At 59.7% G+C, this 19,702-nt stretch overlaps 1 protein-coding gene across 12 annotated transcripts in view; it reads right to left on the reverse strand.

The window, feature by feature from the left end:
- The window catches only part of SBNO2 (strawberry notch homolog 2), a 73,532-nt gene that overhangs the window by 6,106 nt on the left and 47,724 nt on the right, over nt 1–19,702 (reverse strand). For 7 of the 12 annotated variants that reach the window (XM_045378777.2, XM_045378778.2, XM_045378779.2 and 4 more), the window contains 14 exons: nt 15,452–15,613; nt 11,429–11,509; nt 11,015–11,120; nt 10,378–10,529; nt 10,142–10,275; nt 9,972–10,062; nt 9,649–9,792; nt 6,412–6,529; nt 6,027–6,132; nt 5,524–5,677; nt 3,527–3,703; nt 2,965–3,062; nt 1,813–1,895; nt 52–333 (listed from right to left, as the gene is read on the reverse strand). In XM_045378777.2, coding sequence (XP_045234712.1) covers nt 52–333; nt 1,813–1,895; nt 2,965–3,062; nt 3,527–3,703; nt 5,524–5,677; nt 6,027–6,132; nt 6,412–6,529; nt 9,649–9,792; nt 9,972–10,062; nt 10,142–10,275; nt 10,378–10,529; nt 11,015–11,120; nt 11,429–11,509; nt 15,452–15,613 — 1,888 coding nt within the window. The remainder of the gene's footprint in view (nt 1–51; nt 334–1,812; nt 1,896–2,964; nt 3,063–3,526; nt 3,704–5,523; nt 5,678–6,026; nt 6,133–6,411; nt 6,530–9,648; nt 9,793–9,971; nt 10,063–10,141; nt 10,276–10,377; nt 10,530–11,014; nt 11,121–11,428; nt 11,510–15,451; nt 15,614–19,702) is intronic. The other 5 variants (XM_045378782.2, XM_074025162.1, XM_045378784.2 and 2 more) reach the window with 2 other exon arrangements.

Genomic DNA, 19,702 nt, shown 5'->3' on the forward strand with positions numbered 1-19,702 from the left:
GGGCACCATAGCAGCAGCTGGGCTCAGGTGGGCTGGACTGAGGGCTACAACCTGGGGTAGGTGGTGACCGCCAGGAGGCCGGGGGAGCCTCGCACTGGAATCCTGACCCACAGGTGGTTGGCCAGTCGGGCGAGCCCTCACCCCGGTCATCACTGGGGAGCCCGATGGCATCAACGATGACCACGTCGTCGTCCATCAGGGACTCGGGGGAGGAGTTGAAGTCGCTGTCCAGGCCGGGGTCTGACTCTGTGCTGCTGTCATCGCTGATGCGGATGATGCCCGCCGCCTCGCACGCCAGCCGGGGGGCTTTGGCCCCGCGTCCCCGAGGTCGCCCTGCAGGGAAGTACAGGGTCACCGAGGACCAGACCACAGCAGGGTGGAGGAGCACGTGGAGGAGACGCAGCAGGACAGGGCAAGGCCAGTGGTCCGAGCTGGGGAGGTCCATCCGAGACCCCCTGCCTCTGGGCAGGCAGCTCAGCTGTTCTCCGGGGACGCCCTCTTAGGAACCCTGTGCCCTGTGGCCAGGAGGGCGTGGTGTAAGGGGGCAATATTTTGCTTTATTCTGAGACAGAGTCTCGCTCTGTCGCCAGGGTGGAGTGCAGTGGCATCTCACTGCACTCTGCCTCCCGCGTTCAAGCGATTCTCCTGCCTCAGCCTCCCGGGTAGCTGGGATTACAGGCGTGCACCACCACGCCCGGCTAATTTTTTGTATTTTAGTAGAGACGGGGTTTCACCATGTTGGCCAGGCTGGTGTCAACCTCATGATCTGCCTGCCTCAGCCTCCCCAAGTGCTGGGATTATAGGTGTGAGCCACCGCGCCGGCTTACTTATTTTTGAGATGGAGTTTCACTCTGTTGCCCAGGCTGGAGTGCAGTGATGCAATCTCAGCTCACTGCAACCTCCACCTCCCGGGTTCAAGCAATTTTCCTGCCTCAGTCTCCTGAATAGCTGGGATTATAAGCATGCACCACCATACCTGGCTAATTTTTCTATTTTTAGTAGAGATGGAGTTTCACCATGTTGGCCAGGCTGGTCTCAAAATCCTGGCCTCAGGTGATGTGCCCGCCTCAGCCTCCTGCTGAGATTACAACAGGAGTGACCCACTGTTCCTGGCCAATATTTTATTTTTATTAATTTTTTTGAGACAGAGTCTTTCTCTGTCACCCAAGTTGGAGTACATTGGCGTGATCTCGGCTCACTGCAACCTCCACCTCCCAGGTTCAAGTGATTCCCCTGCCTCAGCCTCCCAAGTAGCTGGGATTACAGGCGTGCGCCACCACACCCGGCTAATTTTTGTATTTTTAGTAGAGACAGGGTCTCACCATGTTGGCCAGGCTGGTCTTAAACTCCTGACCTCAGGTGATCCACCTACCTCAGCCTCCCAAAGTGCTGGGATTACAGGCATGAGCCATTGTGCCTGGCAAAGAGGACCGTATTAATAAACCCACATCAGAGGTCCTTTCAGACGTGGCTAGTGTGGTGGATACGTGGGGTGCCTGGGGAGGCCACACACCAGACCTCGACAGGCAGCTCTAGGCTTCCCTGTGACAGCAGCCTGGCGTTTATCAATGGGCTCCAAAGGGGCCATGGAGACCCTGAAAATGGAAGGTGGGAGTGGGTGGGAGCAAGCAGTGGGGCTGGACCTCTGCAGCCCCGGGTGGTGCCGGCTCAGCCCCTCAGGTATGGTTGTGTGGCCTTGGGTGAGCTACATGGCCTCTCTGAGCCTCGCCACCTGCCGTCCCAGGGCTGATTACGGAGGAGGGAGAAAGCGGAGGGGCAGGAGTGGGTGGGGCTTTGGCGCATGGGGCTTACGTTTCCGCTTGCTGCCCGCTCCTCTGTCCCGCTTTCTCTTGGTGGATGGAAAGTGCTTCTGAATTAGCGACAGGAACACGCCTCTGAAAGTGAGACGCGGAGTTTATTCTCACACGAGGAGCGGAGGCCAGGTGGGGTTGCTCTCTGGAAGCTGGACGCCCCCCTGGGTCCCTGTGGGGGTCCCGGAGAGGGCCAGTCCTGGGCAGAGGGTCTCCCGTGGGGAGTGGGCTGGGGAGGGCTGGGGGCTGCCTGTGAGCTCTCCTTTGGCCAGCTGGTGTCACAGGGCCACCTCAGCCCACCAGGCTTCCCCCGCTCTGAGGAATGTGGCCGGATATGATGACGGCTCCCAGGACGGGGGTAAGGGGTAGGGTGAGGGGGTAGCTAGGGGCTCCCGGCCATGGGATACCAGGCATTGGGGAGCTCTGACACCCAGGCAATGGGGGGAGCTGGGGGGCTGCCGTGACCCTCCCGGGGCGTTCTCAACCCCCAGAGGAGAGGCTGGGGCTTCAGGGAGCTGGGAGGGCCAGCCCCTAAAATCCACAGCACCCTTGTTAAAACGGCATGGGGGCCGGGCGCGGTGGCTCAAGCCTGTAATCCCAGCACTTTGGGAGGCCGAGACGGGCGGATCACGAGGTCAGGAGATCGAGACCATCCTGGTTAACACGGTGAAACCCCGTCTCTACTAAAAAATACAAAAAACTAGCCGGGCGAGGTGGCGGGCGCCTGTAGTCCCAGCTACTCGGGAGGCTGAGGCAGGAGAATGGTCTAAACCCGGGAGGCGGAGCTTGCAGTGAGCTGAGATCCGGCCACTGCACCCCAGCCTGGGCGACAGAGCAAGACTCTGTCTCAAAAAAAACAAAAAAAACAAAAAAAAACGGCATGGGTGCAGGAAGCCTCCTTCTAAGACCCCTGGAGACCACGTCCCAAACCTTCCAGGCCCACCACACCTGGGATCCACCTCCACGCCTCTGCTTTAGACCTGGAGCAGAGCTGAAGGTCTCTGCGGCCAAGGCTGGGGTCCCAGCAAAGCCCACCCCAGCACCTCCTGCTGCTGGGGCCGAGGGGCAGGGTCGGTCAGGCAGCAGGTGGCCACAAAGAGGGGTGGCCACGAGCGCAGGAATCCCGCAGTCCCGTTCCCACCGTGACACTTACTCAGCGGCCGAGACAAAGCAGTCGAGGTGCCCGTCGTTCTCCCCCAGCACCTCCCGTGTGCGTGCCTCGCCTGTGGACTGCAGCCCGATGACCACACACTGTAGGACAGCAGAGGACTATGAGCCACCAGCCCTGCTATGACCACGCACTGTGGGACGGCAGAGGACCGTGAGCCACCAGCCCTGCTATGACCACGCACTGTGGGACAGCAGAGGAACCAGCCAGGCCTCAGGTGACGGCCACGTCCCTCACTCTGCCCCTGTGCTCGCCTCCCCAGGAGGGGCCCTGGCCCACCACAACACACACTGCTGGGTGGGGGTCTGCCGGCTTCCTGTCTCGGGATGGTGCGCTGCCCACCGTGTGGTCACTGTCTGCACTCCGGTGTTCCGACACCCTCGCTGGCTCAGATTGGAGGACGGACATCCGAGCGTCTCTCGCCCACCAGGGTGCAGCCCCCATCCATGTCTGGGGGGGGGCCAGGAAGGACCAGGCAGAAGAGCAGCCCACCCCTGCAGGCCTGCCTGCCCTCAGCCCTCGAAGGTCAAAGGCCGCAGCCGCTCACCTTGTCTCGCGCCAGCTCCTCTCGGGCCAGCTCCACCAGCCGGCGCACCTTGGCGGCGATGCACAGATACTTGAAGAAGCGCTGGTGCGCCGACCAGAACTGGCCCCACAGGGACTTGCGTGACTCCAGGCCGATCCAGTCGGCCGCCTGCTGGAACACGTTCAGGGCCTCAGCCCACTGCAATGACACATGACACGGCGCCCCTGAGCTCTGGCTCCTGGCTCCCGGCCCACCTGCCGCCAGCCCTGAGCAAAGCATCCCCACGCCTGGTGGAATTTAGGGCAGGATGGGGGTGCTGGGGGTGGGAACTGTAAGAGGCACCGCCTCTACCTATACGGTAAAAACCTGAAAAACCAAAACACCGGCCAGGCGCGGTGGCTCATGCCTGTAATCCCAGCACTTTGGGAGGCCGAGATGGGCGGATCACGGGGTCAGGAGATCGACACCATCCTGGCTAACACGGTGAAACCCCGTCTCTACTAAAAATACAAAAAAAAACTAGCCGGGCCTGTGGTGGGCGCCTGTAGTCCCAGCTACTCGGGAGGCTGAGGCAGGAGAATGACGTGAACCCAGGAGGCAGAGCTTGCAGTGAGCTGAGATCCGGCCACTGCTCTCCAGCCTGGGCCGCAGAGCGAGACTCCGTCTCAAAAAAAAAAAAAAAAAAAAAAACCAAAACACCAGTGGTGGGGAAGTTGTGCTGCAAACGGCACAGACTCAGCGCCCGCAGCAAACAGGCTCAGCTCCTTCCAACAACACAGTGTGAGCCACGCCTTTCGTTTTCCACCAGGGTCTCACCCAGGTGTGATCCCCACCAGGGGACACTGGGCATGTCTGGGGCCGGCAGTGGTTGTCAGGTTTGGGGGCTGGTCCTGGCATGGACTGGGTAGGCTGGGTTAGGGTGGCGGGGACTCTGGCCAGGGATACTGCTGCACACCCCAAAGTGCTCAGGACGGCCCTACCCCAGAGAGCAACCCGGCCCTGGGGGCTACGGGAGATGCTGGTTGTGTGACCTAAAGAAACCAGCGAACTGGCTGGACGAGGTGCCTCATGCCTGTAACCACGACACTTTGAAAGGCTGAGGCGGTCAGATCACCAGAGCTCGGGAGTTCAAGACCAATCAGCCTGACCAACATGAAGAAACCCTGTCTCTACTAAAAATACAAAATCAGCTGGGCGTGGTGACACATGCCTGTAATCCCAGCTATGCGGGAGGCAGAGGCAGGAGGATCGCTTGAACCCAGTAGGCGGAGGTTGCGATGAGCCAAGATCATGCCATTGCACTCCAGCCTGGGCAACCAGAGTGGAAACTCCATCTCAAAAAAAAAAAAAAAAAAAGAAAGAAAAACAGCAGCAAACATACAGGGCTGTTGGGTGGTTTGAGGAGGAGAAAACAGGACCTGTCCAAATACGGAGGGAACGACCAAGCCACGTGGCCCACAGCAACGTGGATGCTGAACACAGCTACGAGCCATGGGCCAGGACCTGGAAGCGAAGGGCTTGAGCACCACGGGAAGGGAAGTGGTGTCTGGCCACACCCCTCGTTATCACAGTCACGTAAAAACCCCGGTGATGGCTGGGCACGCGGCTCACACCTGTAATCCCAGCACTTTGGGGGGCTGAGGCGGGCAGATCACTTGCGGTCAGGAGTTTGAGACCAGCCTGGCCAACATGGTGAAACACTGTTCTCTACTAAAAAAGCACACAAAATTAGCCAGGCGTGGTAGCGGGCACTTGTAGTCCCAGCTACTCGAGAGGCTGAGGGGGGGAGAATTGCTTGAACCCAGGAGGCAGAGGTTGCAGCGAGCTGAGATCGTGCCACTGTATTCCAGCCTAGGTGACAGTGCGAGACTGTCTCAAAAAAACAAAAACAAAAAAAATCCCGTGACAGGACAGGGCAGGCTGTCACGTGACGAAGCCTGTGGCATCTTCAAGGCCATGAGGGTGCAATTTCACCCGGGAAATGCACAGGGGTCCCCGGGTGGGACGCCCAGGCTCACCAGCAGGGCTGCGCGGTTGTACACGCGCTCGAAGGCTGGGGCCAGCGGGATCTCCTCGATGCGGAAGGTGACGCCGGAGAAGCTGAGCTGGCGTGCGATGTACATGCCGCTGACCTTCATGTCCATGGCCACGATCTCCATGGCGCCCACGCCCCTGCAGATGGACACAGCCCCCGTGAGCACGGCCAGAGCCATGGGGATGGAGCCGCCGGGGAGCGCGAGGCAGAGTGAGTCACAGAGAGGGCAGGGTCAGCCAGAGCAGAGCCCCGGCGGCCACAGAGACAGCTGGCAGCCAGCCCTGGCGGGGGGGGCAGGAGGGGCTGCTGAGGGGCTGGCTTCCCTGGGACCACTGGGCAGCCCTAGGCAGAGAAACGAGTGACGCACATTTAGCACCTCTGGGTGCCAGGGAAGTGCACGTGGCAGTGCCAGGCCTTGCGCTGATGGTCCTGGGGCCTCCGCCCGAACCCCCACCGCCCCTCCACGTGGGCAGGAAGGGTACTCACCTCTTCTCGATGGCGTGCAGGAACTCCTCAAAGTTCCGGAAGGGGGTGCCCTCGCCCCAGATACCTAAGCGGCTCATGTAGATCATATTCCGAGGCTCAGAAGCACCTGTGGAGGGAAGCTGCCGTCAGCTCCCCAACCCAGGAGGGCCCAGGGGCCGGGTCAGGGGCCAACTAAGTAGGGACCGCCTGATGAGGGCCCCGCAGGGTTGGAACCATGGGCCTGGGGACAGCCAGCATGGCCTTGGGACAGGCGCAGAGATGCCCCAGCGTCCGAGGAGGAGCAGGGTGCAGATGGAGGCTGAGCATGCGTCGGGGATACCCCTTCCCGGGGACAGCCAGACAGACGTTGCTGTGAGTGGGTCACATGGGATCCGCACTGCCCCACCTGTGGCGCTGGCATAGACCACGCGGGCCAGGGGCAGCTTGTTCTGCAGGTCCAGCACGGCCTTGCCCATCTTGGTGGAGCCGGCGTTCTTGGCCTTGTGACACTCGTCGAACACGATCTGGGGCACGCGTGGGTTAAGGAGTGTTCTGGGTGACCCCAGGAGCCCAGGTCCTGACCACCCAAGACCCCACCTTCCTGGTGGGGGGCAAACGCCTACGCTGCTGAGAACTCCACAAGGGAAGCTGGTCGGAGTGACAGCCGGATACCACGGGGGTTGGCGGGTGGGCGGCCCCTACACGACCACTAGATCGGTGTGGCCTGGGATGGCTTCTCCCAGACTCTAGACACCACGCACCGAGGACGGGGCCTCTGGCGAGGAAGAGTGGGCTCCATAAATTGCAGGATGTTGCCATCGGAGGAGGGTACCTGGAACCTGTTTTTTGTTTGTTTTTTTGAGGCAGGGTCTCGCTCTGTTACCCAGGCTGGAGTGCAGTGACACAATGTCAGTTCACTGCAAACTCTGCCTCTCGCATTCAAGTGATTCTCTTGCTTCCGCCTCCCAAGTTGCTGGGACTACAATGGGTGCCACCACCAGAGCCAGATAATTTTTGTAGTTTTGGTAGAGATGGTGTTGGCTGTTTGGTTTGCCAGACAGTCTCAAACTCCTGGCACCTCAAGTGACCTGCCCACCTCAGCCTCCCAAAGTGCTGGGATTACAGGTCTGAGCCACCGTGCCCGGCCCTAATTCTTTTTTTTTTTTTTTTGAGACAAAGTCTCACTCTGTCACTAGGCTGGAGCGCAGTGGCGTGATCTCGGCTCACTGCAACCTCCGACTCCCTGGTTCAAGCAATTCTTCTGCCTCAGCCTCCCGAGTAGCTGGGATTACAGGCGTGCACCACCATGCCCAGCTAACTTTTTTTTTTTTTGAGATGGAGTCTCACTCTGTCACCCAAGCTGGGGTGCAGTAGCTCAATCTTGGCTCACTGCAGCCTCCGCCTCCCGGGTTCAAGCGATTCTCCTGCCTCAGCCTCCTGACTAGCTGGGATTACAGGTGTGTGCCACCATGCCTGGGTAACTTTTGTATTTTCAGTAGAGATGGGGTTTCACCATATTGGCCAGGATGGACTAGAACTCTCGACCCTGTGATCCACCTGACTCGGCCTCCCACAGTGCTGGGATTACAGGCGTGAACCACCACGCCCGGCCGCTCTGTTTTAATTCTTATTCTACAACTGAAATCATGGTGGCCCGTGTTAAAAAAGGATGTTGGAGAACACTTATCTATTTTACAGAATAAAGTCCTGCCTGCTTAGAAAACAATTATGTATCTACCTAAACTAGAAAATCAGGTGTAGTGGCTCATGTCTATAATCCCAGCACTTTGGGAGGCCGAGGAAGGAGGATGGCTTGAGCCCATGAGACCAGCCTGGGTAACATGGCCAAACCCCATCTCTACAAAAAATATAATAGTTAGGTGGGCATGGTGGCATGCACCTGTAATCCCAGCTGCTCAGAGGCTGAGGCAGGGGAAATCACTGAGCTCAGGAGGTTGAAGGTGCCGTGAGCCGAGATCGCGCCACCGCACTCCAGCCTGGGGAACAATGAGACTCCGTGTCAAAAACAAACAAAAAAAACTAGAAAACACTGAATTTTTTTTTTTTAATTTAGACGGAGTCTTGCTCTGTCGCCCAGGCTGGAGTGCAGTGGCGCAATCTCAGCTCACTGCAAGCTCCGCCTCCCGGGTTCACGCCATTATCCTGCCTCAGCCTCCCGAGTAGCTGGGACTACAGGTGCTTGCCACAACGTCCGGCTAATTTTTTGTATTTTTAGTAGAAGCGGGGTTTCACCGTGTTTGTCAGGATGGTCTCGATCTCCTGACCTCATGATCTGCCCGCCTCCGCCTCCCAAAGTGTTGGGATTACAGGCCTGAGCCACCGCCCCTGGCCCCTTAATTTTTTTTTTTTTTTAGACGAGACGCAGTCCTGCTCTGTCGCCCAGGCTGGAGTGCAGTGGCGCGATCTCGGCTCACTGCCACCTCCGCCTCTCGGGTTCAAGTGATTTTCCTGACTCAGCCTCCTGGGTTGGCCAGGGTAGTCTCAAACTCCTGACCTCATGATTCACCCACCTTGGCTTCCCAAAGTGCTGGGATTACAAGGGTGAACCACCTGGCCTGGCCATATTCTTAATATATATATATATTTTTTTTTTTTTTTGAGACGGAGTCTCGCTCTGTCGCCTAGCCCAGGCTGGAGTGCAGTGGCGCGATCTCGGCTCACTGCAAGCTCCGCCTCCCGGGTTCACGCCATTCTCCTGCCTCAGCCTCCCGAGTAGCTGGGACTACAGGCGCCCACAACCGCACCCGGCTAATTTTTTGTATTTTTAGTAGAGACGGGGTTTCACCGTGGTCTCGATCTCCTGACCTTGTGATCCGCCCGCCTCGGCCTCCCAAAGTGCTGGGATTACAGGCGTGAGCCACCGCGCCCGGCCCATATTCTTAATATTTTAAGACAAAAGAAAGCAAGTTCCAGGAAAGCAGGCTGAGGAAGGAAAACTGGGAGAATACAAATTAAACGGCCGGCCCTGCCACCACGCCACAGCTCAGCGAGGGGTGATCTCAGTGTTATCGCTGTTTCGTTGATTGTTGCACGCAGATTGTTCAGCCGGGCGCTGAAGACACCAGCAGTCTCTGACTCCCACCCTCCTCTCCCACTCCTCCATCCTCCCCTCTGACCCCAACCCTGCCCTCCCCTCCCGACTCCCACCCTCCTCTCCCACTCCTCCATCCTCCCCTCCCCTCCGACCCCCACCCTGCCCTCCCCTCCCGACTCCCACCCTCCTCTCCCACTCCTCCATCCTCCCCTCCCCTCCGACCCCCACCCTGCCCTCCCCTCCCGACTCCCACCCTCCTCTCCCACTCCTCCATCCTCCCCTCTGACCCCAACCCTGCCCTCCCCTCCTGACTCCCACCCTCCTCTCCCACTCCTCCATCCTCCCCTCTCCTCTGACCCCCACCCTGCCCTCCCCTCCCCTGACTCCCACCCTCCTCTCCCACTCCACCATCCTTCCCTCCCCTCTGACCCCCACCCTGCCCTCCCCTCCCCTGACTCCCACCCTCCTCTCCCACTCCACCATCCTCCCCTCCCCTCCGCCCCCATCTGGCCCTCCCCTCCGCCCCCATCTGGCCCTCCCCTCCGCCCCCATCTGGCCCTCCCCTCCCGACTGCCCCCAGCAGGATACGACGCCCTCGAAGGCCTCCCCACACCAGTCCAGGATCTGCCGGAGGCGTGTGCGGTGCTGGCCACCGGCCTGGCTCTCCCCAATCAGGGCGGAGTAGGTGGCGAAGAGGACGCCCTCTGAGGTAGTGGTGTCGCCGTACTTGATCTGGGGATGCACAGAGCAGGTGTGGGATGGGGCCCTAGCTCAGCAGGCTCTGGACCTGGGTCTGGGTCTCCCTATCTGTAGGAGGTGCTGAGCAGAGCCTGTCCCGGTTGCCGGCCCACCCAGTTGAGCGGCCCCCACCGACCCACCTTGCCCCCTACTTTGCCGAGCACAGCCCCTACCTTGCTAAGCGCGTGCACCGCGATGCCCGTGGCTTCGATGTCCCGCAGGTCGCGCTCTGCGTCGTATTTGAGGTCGTTGGAGACGCTGAACCTGCAGGGTGTGGGTGTCAGGGGTGCCCACCCCTCCCCCTCACCCCTGCTCCCACCCCCTACCCCAGGCAGGATCTCACCACAATGCCTTCTTCCGGCCGCGCAGGTGGTTCTCCAGGATGACTCCGGCCACCGTCCGGCCTTTGCCCACGCCGGCCCCGTCGCCGATGAGAAAGCCGGCGCGCTGCCCACTGGGGAGCAGGACCTCGTGTTGCTGTGGCCGGAGGGCAGACGTCAGGGCCTGGGGGTGCCGGCCCGGCTCCTCCCCAGGGGCCTCGCAGACACAGGCTGGGCTGGGGTGGGGACACGCAGTCACCTGGCAGGCGTAGGTGATGGCCTCTAACTGCAGGGCAGACAGGGCCCCGCTGTCCAAGGGCAGGGCCAGGGTGTAGGTGATGTCTGGGGGCGGGACGCTGGACAGTGTGCTGGTCTCCACCACGCGGTCTGGGTGCTGCTTCCCAATCTTGGCTGGAGGGGCAGGGATGGACGCAAGGTAAATAAGGGTGTGGCCAAGGGGCGACCAGGGCCGGTTATGGCCGGCTGGGTGGGTCTGGGGCATGGCCAGAGCTGGCGGGGCAGTTTGGGGGCATGGCCAGGACTTGCTGGGCAGGTCAAGGGAGTGGCCAGGAATGCCTGGGTGGAGGGTGGTCAGGGTGGGCTGGGTCGGGGCGGCCACAGCCTGCTGGGTTGGTTGGGGGCGTGGCCAGCGGCTTGTAGGAGGGGCAAATGCATGAAAATCCTCCAGTGCCTCTGAGGTTCCTTCTCACTCTCCCAGCTGTGAACCCCGGTTCTGTATAAGCCTGGATTGTAGAACCTGTCCCCAAGGTTCTCCGGCCCTCCCTGAAATTTCACATTCCCCCTGTGGGCTGTGCGGGCCGTGGTCACCTGCAGGGTTTCAGTCCCACAAAAGGATTTGAACCTGTCCCAGGGCCTGGTGCTGCCGGGCCACTCACACTTGGACGGCACGTAGTCAGCGTAGGTCTCCGTGTGCCCCAGCTCCTCCGCCTCCTCCTCCTCAGCCTCGTCCTCCTCCTCTGGCTGGCTCTGCACACTCTGCTCCTGCATGCGTGGAGGGAGCTCAGCAGACTGCAGGCCCGAGCGGCTGTGGGCACTGGGCTCCCCCAGGAGCAGGGGCCAGGCTGACCATGGGCAGCTGAGTGGGAGATGGCTCCCGGAGGGGGGAAATGGCTCTGTCTGCCCCTGTAGCAAGGTGCTCCCCAGGGCCTCTGTCTCCTCAGATGTCTCCTCTGCACTCCCAGATTCTAGGCTGGCCAAGGGCTCCCCACACTGGAGGTGCCTGTGCTGAGCCCTCTCCTTAGGTCCCGTGAGAGGGCAGGGGAGGGAGCCCTCGGCTGGGCCCAGCTCACCTGGTAGCTGACGAGAAGCGGGGTGCTGTGGGAGGGCAGAAAGTCCTCGAAGCCTGCAAATGGTCTGCTGAGCTGGAACAGCTGGAAGGGGAGCAGGATGTCGGCCCGGGCCAGACGGGACAGGTCACAGCTGGCGGGCCCTCGCAGCCTGGCCACCAGAGGAGGCTCCCCACTGCCCCGTCCTCACTCCCCAGGGCCCTGGGTCTTGCTCTCCTGCTGTTCTCAAGGTGACCCTGGTACCTCCAAGCCTCCCCAGTGGGCACCTCCCTGGGGCCTAAGGCTCACTCCTCCTGGCCAGCACCTGGCTGCCTTCCCACCGATGCCTGGTGCGCCTGCCTGGAGTGCCCGGGAGGAAGGTGCCCGGCTAGTTCTGACAGACGGCAGAGCTTAGTCCCACGGGAGCTGGCGGGAAGGCTGTGGACGGGGGTCTCATGGGAGTGACCCATGTGGACGGGGATCTGACAGGAGTGACCCACTGTGTGCAGTGCAGGAGGCCCTCGGGTCTGGGGACAAGGGGTTGGGAGCTCCATGTTGAGGGGGAAGAGGAGACAGAGGCAGTGGAGGTGGGCGAGCCTGAGCCTTGTCCCTCACCCGATGGCTCCCAGCACCCAGGGTGGGTAGCCCAGGGCGGTCCTGCACTCCCTAAGGACCCCCGCGGCCTCTGGAGGACAGCAGCTCCCCTGTGAGGGATGGGGGAGGATGCCTGCCATTGTAGTGACCACAGGACACGTCCTATTGTGGCCCCCCCTGGGGAGAAAGACTGCCCACAGCCTCATGCAGATTCACCAGGATAGGCAGTTGGCACTGTCCTCGGGGAGCTGACCCCAGGCCTGGGCAGCCAGGTGTGCCGGGCCTCTGGATGAGTCCATGGCCCACCCTGGGATCTCCGAACTGACTGGGCATGTAAAGCCTGTGAACGGGCGGGTCAGAGGGTGGTGTGGCCTGTCAGGCCCGCTGTCCAGACCCCAACACTGAGACAGGGTGGACCCCGGGACGGATGGCTGGGGCATGGTAGGGTCCAAACTAGGGTCTGTGTGATTCTGGAATATACCCACTCTTAAAAAGCAAAAATCCTAACGGTAATATGAGACATAAAAAATGTAAGTGTGGGCAGGGTAGAGTGGCTCAGGCCTGTAAATCCCAGCACTTTGGGAGGCCAAGGCCTCCCAGAGTGGAGGTCAGGATTTCAAGACCAGCCTAGCCAACATGCTGATACCCTGTCTCTACTAAAGATAGCAAAAAAAAAAAAAAAAAAAATTAGCCAGGCGCGGTGGCTCACGCCTGTAATCCCAGCACCTTGGGAGGTCAAGGCGGTGGATCACGAGGTCAGGAGATCGAGACCATCCTGGCTAACATGGTTAAACAAGAAATACAAAAAATTAGCCAGGCGTGGTGGTGGGTGCCTGTAATCCCAGCACTTTGGGACGCTGAGGCAGGCGGATCATCTGAGGTCGAGAGTTCAAGACCAGCCTGATCAACATGGAAAAACCCCGTCTCTATTAAAAGTACAAAATTAGCCGGGCGTGGTGGCGCATGCCTGTAATCCCAGCTACTAGGGAGGCTGAGGCAGGGGAACTGCTTGACCCTGGCAGGCGGAGGGTGCAGTGAGCTGAGATTGTGCCACTGCATTCCAGCCTGGGTGACAGAGCGAGACTCTGTCTCAAAATAAATAAATAAATAAAGATACAAAATTAGCCGGGTGTAGTGGTGCATGTCTGTAATCTCAGCTACTCGGGAGGCTGAGGCAGGAGAATCACTTGAACCCAGGAGGCGGAGGTTGCAGTGAGCTGAAATCGTGCCATTGCCCTCCAGCCTGGACAATAAGAGCGAGACTCCATCCCAAAAAAAAAAAAAAAAAAAGTGAGTGTGGAGAATTGGAAAGCGGAGAATCCAGGCCGGGTGCGTGGCTCAGGCCTGTAATCCTAGCACGGTGGGAGACAGAGGCAGAACGGGCGAGATCTTTTGAGGTCGGGGTTCCAGACCAGCTTAGGCAACATGGCAAAACCCTGTCTCTACAAAAAATACAAAAATTAGCCGGGCGTGGTATCGCATGCCTGTGGTCCCAGCTACTTTTGTGGGGCTGAGGCAGGAGAATCGCTTAAGCCCAGAAGGTCGAGGCTGAAAGAGGCTGAGATTGCGCCACTGTACTCCAGCCTGGGCGACAGAGTGAGATCCTGTCTCAAACAATAAATAAATAAATAAAAAAGAGAACCTCTTCTAGGCCTGGTCCCCCACTTCAACCTCAACATCCTGAGACGGGTGAGGTTTCTGCCCAAGCCTGCCTGAGCCTGGGCCAGGTTCTCAGCAGTGTGTGGGAACCACATAGCTAGTGATGCTCATGAACTGACTTCCACAGCTCCTGCGTTTTCTTTTTTTTTTTTTTTTTGAGACGGAGTCTCGCTCTGTCACCCAGGCTGGAGTGCAGTGGCCGGATCTCAGCTCACTGCAAGCTCTGCCTCCCGGGTTCACGCCATTCTCCTGCCTCAGCCTCCCAAGCAGCTGGGACTACAGGCGCCCGCCACCTCGCTCGGCTAGTTTTTTGTATTTTTTTTAGTAGAGACGGGGTTTCACCGTGTTAGCCAGGATGGTCTCGATCTCCTGACCTCGTGATCCACCCGTCTCGGCCTCCCAAAGTGCTGGGATTACAGGCTTGAGCCACCATGCCCGGCCAGCTTCTGCGTTTTCTAACACTAGGAACACTTGTGAAGATTTTCAAAGAAAGTGGAAGCGTGGCACAGGAAGGTTAGAAACCTCTACTCAGTTCCCCTCTCCTTTTTTTTTTTTTTTTTTTTTTAAAATTAACAAAACACAAACAAACAGATGCCACACGGGTTCCTGGAAGCCTGAGTCACCATTCCTGGTGGGGCTGGCGGGGCATTGGGTTTCAGATGTCGTCCTGCCGTCCACAGCAGGCCGGTCAGGCCCTGGTTGCTTTCCTCCTGCCCTGCCGAGGACCTGTGAGCTAGCTGGGAGGGCATGGGTCCCAGGCTGGGTGAAATGCCCCAGAGGGACCAGGCCTGAGCTGCCTACCGTGGCTGCGGAGTGCTCTGATGCTTCCTGCCCCGGCCCCCAAGCCTGTGAGTTCTGCTGCCCGGGTTGCACCCTTCCTGAGGGCCTGGGAGAGCGGCCGGGAGCGTGGGGAGGCCAGTGTGGGCCCTCACTGGAAGGCGCTCAGCCCCAGACATGTGTCCAATGTCTGCTCCCAAAGTCTAGAAGTTTCTCTCCTGGACAGGCCTGGATGGGGGAAGGGACTCCCCAGGCCTGGCTCCCAGCCACGCCTCCCTCACGGGACACCTCCACTGTGTGGTACTGGGCACGGCTAGAGCCTGGGCCCAAAGAACCTGGGGACCCTGCTGCCCTACAACCCCTGCTCTAGGCCTGGCCCACCCAGGTCCTCCAGGGCCTTCTCGGAGGCAAACCCCAGCCCCTCAGCCCCCCAGGATAACGTCCAACTCCCCACCCTGGGACAGGATTCCGCCAACCTCGCCCTCTCAGCTCCCACCTAGCGGGGACACGGCCACTGCTGACCCAGGGCACCATGGGGCTGGCAGCCACCACAGGTGCTGTTCCTCTGCCTGGACAGCCACGTTGCCTGGGCCTGCTGGGGACTGCCTCTCCAGGGGGCCCTCCCTGACCACGCTTCTCTGTCCTGTCACCTTCTGTGCTTCTCTAGACCAGGGACTCCCCGGTGCGGTGGACGTGGGGCCGGGTCCCTCGCGGGTGGGGCCATACTGGGCACTGCAGGGCGCTGGGCAGCGTCCTGGCCCCCCTCAACTCCATGCCAGGAGCCCCCCCAAGATGTGGTGGCCACAGATGTCCTGGACATCGCCTTCTCCTATTCAGGACACGAGAGGACCCTCACCTAACCACCTCATCCATGGCCATGGACGGAGCCGACAGTGACAGGACAGCCGGCGGCACGCGGACTCGGGGAGACTGAGACCTCGCCGGACCCTGTGGGTCCTGGGCTGGGGAGGCCATGCTGGTGGGTCGGGGCTGTCGGGGGGCGCCGGGCGCACTGACCTTGTCGTGGGTGGAGGGGGCAGGGTTCTCGTCCCAGATGGTGGACACCTGGTTGAGGCTGTCGGCCGGCAGGAAGTCGGGCGTGTCCACGATGTCCGACAGGGAGTCCACAGACGAGGAGAAGATGGAGATGTTGGAGAAGTCCTCGAAATACGAAGAATCCTGAAAGACAAGGCCAGGCCTGGTGAGTGGGGGATAGGAGACACCACAGCCCTCCACACACTGGAGCACGTGGGGACGGGAGACACCACAGCCCTCCACACACTGGAGCACGTGGGGACGGGAGACGCCATGGCCCCCCCACGCACTGGAGCACTTGGGGACGAGAGACACCGCAGCCCTCCTGGGTTCAAGCAATTCTCCTGCTTCATCCTCCCGAGAAGCTGGGATTACAGGTGTGTGACACCGTGCCTGGCTAATTTTTTTGTATTTTTACTAGAGACGGGATTTCTTCACCATGTTGGCCAGCCTGGTTTTGAACTCCTGACCTCAAGTGACCTGCCTGCCTCGGCATCCAAAAGTGTTGGGATTACAGGCCTGAGCCACCATATGACAGAGCAAGAGAGCGAGACTCCGTCTCAAAAAATAAAAAAAGAAATAAGCAGTGGGTGAGAAACACCAGCCCTCAGGGCCATGCAGGACGGAGTCCGACTTCTGCAGCACCTGAAGGGCAGCGATTTTGCAGGCACTCTGAGCAGCTTGGGGCTGGGGTAAGCCTGGTGCCATGCCCTCTGTGGGGGGCAGCCATGCCCAGAGGCAGGGCTCGCTATGGGGATGACGCACACACACGCACTGCCCAGTAGAGGAGATGCATGTGCATCATTTCTTTTTTTTGAGACGGAGTCTCGCATTGTTGCCGGGGCTGGAGTGCAGTGGCACAATCTCGTCTCACTGCAACCTCCGCCTCCTCAGTTCAAGCGATTCTCCTGCCTCAGCGTCCCGAGTAGCTGGGTTTACAGGCGTGCACGCCCGTGCCAGCTAATTTTGAATTTTTATTTATGTATTTATTTATTTATTTATTTTTTGAGACAGAGTCCCGCTCTCTCACCCAGGCTGGAGTGCAGTGGCACAATCTCGGCTCACTGCACCCTCCACCTCCCAGGGTCAAGCAATTCTCCTGCCTGAGCCTCCCAAGTAACTGGGATTACAGGCGTGTGCCACCATGCCCAGCTAAGTTTTGTATTTTTAGTAGAGACCGGGTTTCACCATGTTGGCCAGGCTGGTCTGAAACTCCTGACCTCAGGTGATCCACCTGCCTCGGCCTCCCAAAGTGCTAGGATTACAGGCATGAGCCACCTTGCCTGGCCTAATTTTGTATTTTTAGTAGAGATGGAGTTTCTCCATGTTGGTCAGGCTGGTCTCGAGCTCCTCGTCTCAAGTGATCCATCCACCTTGGCCTCCCAAAGTGCTGGGATTACAGGCGTGAGCCACCATGCCCAGCCACATGATGTCTCACGCCTGTAATCCCAGCACTTGGAGGCCAAGGCGGAAGATTGCTTGAGCCCAGGAGTTCAAAATCAGCCTGGACAATATGGCGAAACCCCATTTCTACTAAAAATACAAAAATTAGCTGGGTGTGGTGGCTCACGCCTGTAATCCCAGCACTCTGAGAAGCCAAGGTGGACAGATCACCTGAGGTCAGGAGTTCAAGACCAGCCTGACCAATATGGTAAAACCCTGTCTTTACGAAAAACACAAAAATTAGCTGGGCATAGTGGTGGGTGCCTGCAATCCCAGCTACTCGGGAGGCTGAGGCAGGAGAATCGCTTGAACCTAGGAGGCGGAGGTTGCAGTGGGCTGAGATTACGCCACTGCACTCCAGCCAGGGCGACAGAGCGAGACTCCATCTCAAGAAAAACAAAGAAAAAAATCAGGCATGTCGAGGGGGCGCTGTCTCTCCCGGGGAGCTGTGAGCTCCGTCGCCCTCACCTTGCTCAGCTTTGCCCACTGCCCACCCTGTCAGACCCAAGCACCCGGGTACTGATCACTAGGGACATTCAGGAACCTGCCCTCAAACAGAGACCCCACAGCACCCCCCAGCACAGAGGTGTTCATGCTGCCCGCCTAAGGCCCCGGGCCAGGTAGGGTGCAGCCTCCCACCCCAGGCAGGGTAGGAGCAGCCCACCTCCCAGAGCCTCTGGAGGCCCCGATCGGCAGGGTTGCGGAGCAGTTCCCCTACTGAGCCCCACAAGGGCCCTCTGAACACCGCCTACCCAGGCTGCAGGGGACCTGGTGACGCTGGCCTGTGGCCCGGACCCTCCGTGGAAGCATTTCCTGGGCGAGGTCAGGGGCCCCTGGGTGGTCGAGGCCCCAGCCAGGAGCAGGAGTGAGTTGCTATTGGGCCCAGAGCAGCCCAGGCCTTGGTGGTGCAGGGAGCGCAGGCAGAGCGGAGGGGAGCTCCCCTGACCCAAATGCGTGGGCCACACAGCGAGTCCTTCCCCGGAGCTCAGTGTGAAAAGAGGGAAGGGACCTCAGGCAGAGACACCTGCCCCATGCCCTCACCAGATGCCCACTGCCCAAGAAGACAGGACAACAGGGCCCTCCCGCCCAAGGTCCTCCTCCCAAAACTCCTGCCCCAGTCTGAGGAAACACCAGCCCGATTACTCCAGGGCGTCCACACCACCTGACCAGCCGCAGGACCACCCGGTGCCTCTGAAACACAGGCCTCTGAGAAACCGTCACAGCCCAGAGGGGCCTGAGAAGATGCCTAAACACCACGTGGGGCCCCGGGCAGGAAAGGACATGGGGGAAACTGAGGAAATCCAAGCAAAGCGTGGGCCTCGGTAGTTAACGGTGGCGTATGGATGTTGGTTCATCAGCCGTGACACAGAACAGCAGGGAGCCCGGGAGTGGGGGCGTGGGGACTCTCCACTGTCCCGGGCAGCTTTTCTGTCACTCTAAAACAGTTTGAAAAGTCAAAGTCAAGTTGGGCGTGGTGGCTCACGTCTGCTACTCAGGAGGCTGAGGCAGGAGGATCGCTTGAGCCCAGCTGGTCGAGGCTGTAGTGAGCTATAATTGCGCCTCCCCATGCCAGCCTGGGAGACAGAGCGAGAACCTATCTCCAAAAAAAAAAAGTCAAGTCAAGCAGGACGTAGTGGCTCACACCTGTAATCCTAGAGGAGCCAAGGTGAAAGGTTCACTTGAGCCCAGGAGTTCAAGACCAGCCTGAGCCACACAGCAAGACCCCATCTCCACAAAAAATATAAAAATTAGCTGGGCATGGTAGCATGTGCCTGTAGTCCCAGCTACTCAGGAGGCCGAGATGGGAGGATTGCTTGAACCCATTCGGTGGAGGTTGCAGGGAGCCGAGATGGTGCCACTGCACACCAGCTTGGGTGACAGAGCAAGTCCCTGTTCCCCAAAAAATAAACAAATAAAAGTGGAAGTCTAATAATGAGTGGGTGCTTGCAGCTTTCAGGCTCCAAGAACGCAGCCTCAAGGCCCTGCCCTGCTCCCCGTCTGGTCCTTCCCAGCACAGGACATCCAGCCAGGTGCATGAGCCCTTCAAGCCTTCACCTTTAGCAGGTGCCCTCAGTGATTAGGGACAGAGGAGACAGGGCTGGCCCTGTTCACATGTGGGAAGCTGAACGGAGCCAGGCCAGCTGCCCTCATAGTGGCTCCGTCCTCTGCCCACATCTGGATTTGACTCCTAGCAGCCACCAGCTGACCTCAGAAACAGCCCAAGTCCCACCCATGCCTATGTGTCCCTCTATGGCCCCTCCAGGCCAGCCCAGGCTGCTGCATTCTCCACCACATGCCCCCCCACACTCCAGCCTCAGCTCAGCGGACCTAGTGCCTCCCCGGGGAACCTGGGCCCCTCTGTAGTCTGCACCAAGGGCCCTCGGAGGTGACATTTGCACCCCTCACCGCCAGCGCCCAGTTCTGGGGCCCCAGGGAGGGCCGGGGCTGCCTGCTGTGGTTCTTGTCTCTGCAGCATTTCAGGAGCCCTGGATTGAGGCTGGCAAGACCTGGCTCTGCCCCATTCAAGAGCAGCAAACACAGCTCCTCCTGCCCTGGGCAGCCAACTCCAGACCTTACTCCAGAACTGACTCCAGACCTGGTGTGCTGCCCCCGTCCCGTGCTCCAGAACCCATGGGGAACCACAGAGCCACAGGGATTTGCCCGCCTGCGCTACCAGAGTCAACCCTGACCAGGCCCACCCAGCCCCCGCTCCCTGTGAGGGCCCCATGAGACACCCAGAGCCCCTCCACCTGAGGCTTCTCTAGAGGACAGCCAGGGGGCCCTATCCCA

Source organism: Macaca fascicularis, chromosome 19 (assembly GCF_037993035.2).
Source record: "Macaca fascicularis isolate 582-1 chromosome 19, T2T-MFA8v1.1".
Taxonomy (NCBI): domain Eukaryota; kingdom Metazoa; phylum Chordata; class Mammalia; order Primates; family Cercopithecidae; genus Macaca; species Macaca fascicularis.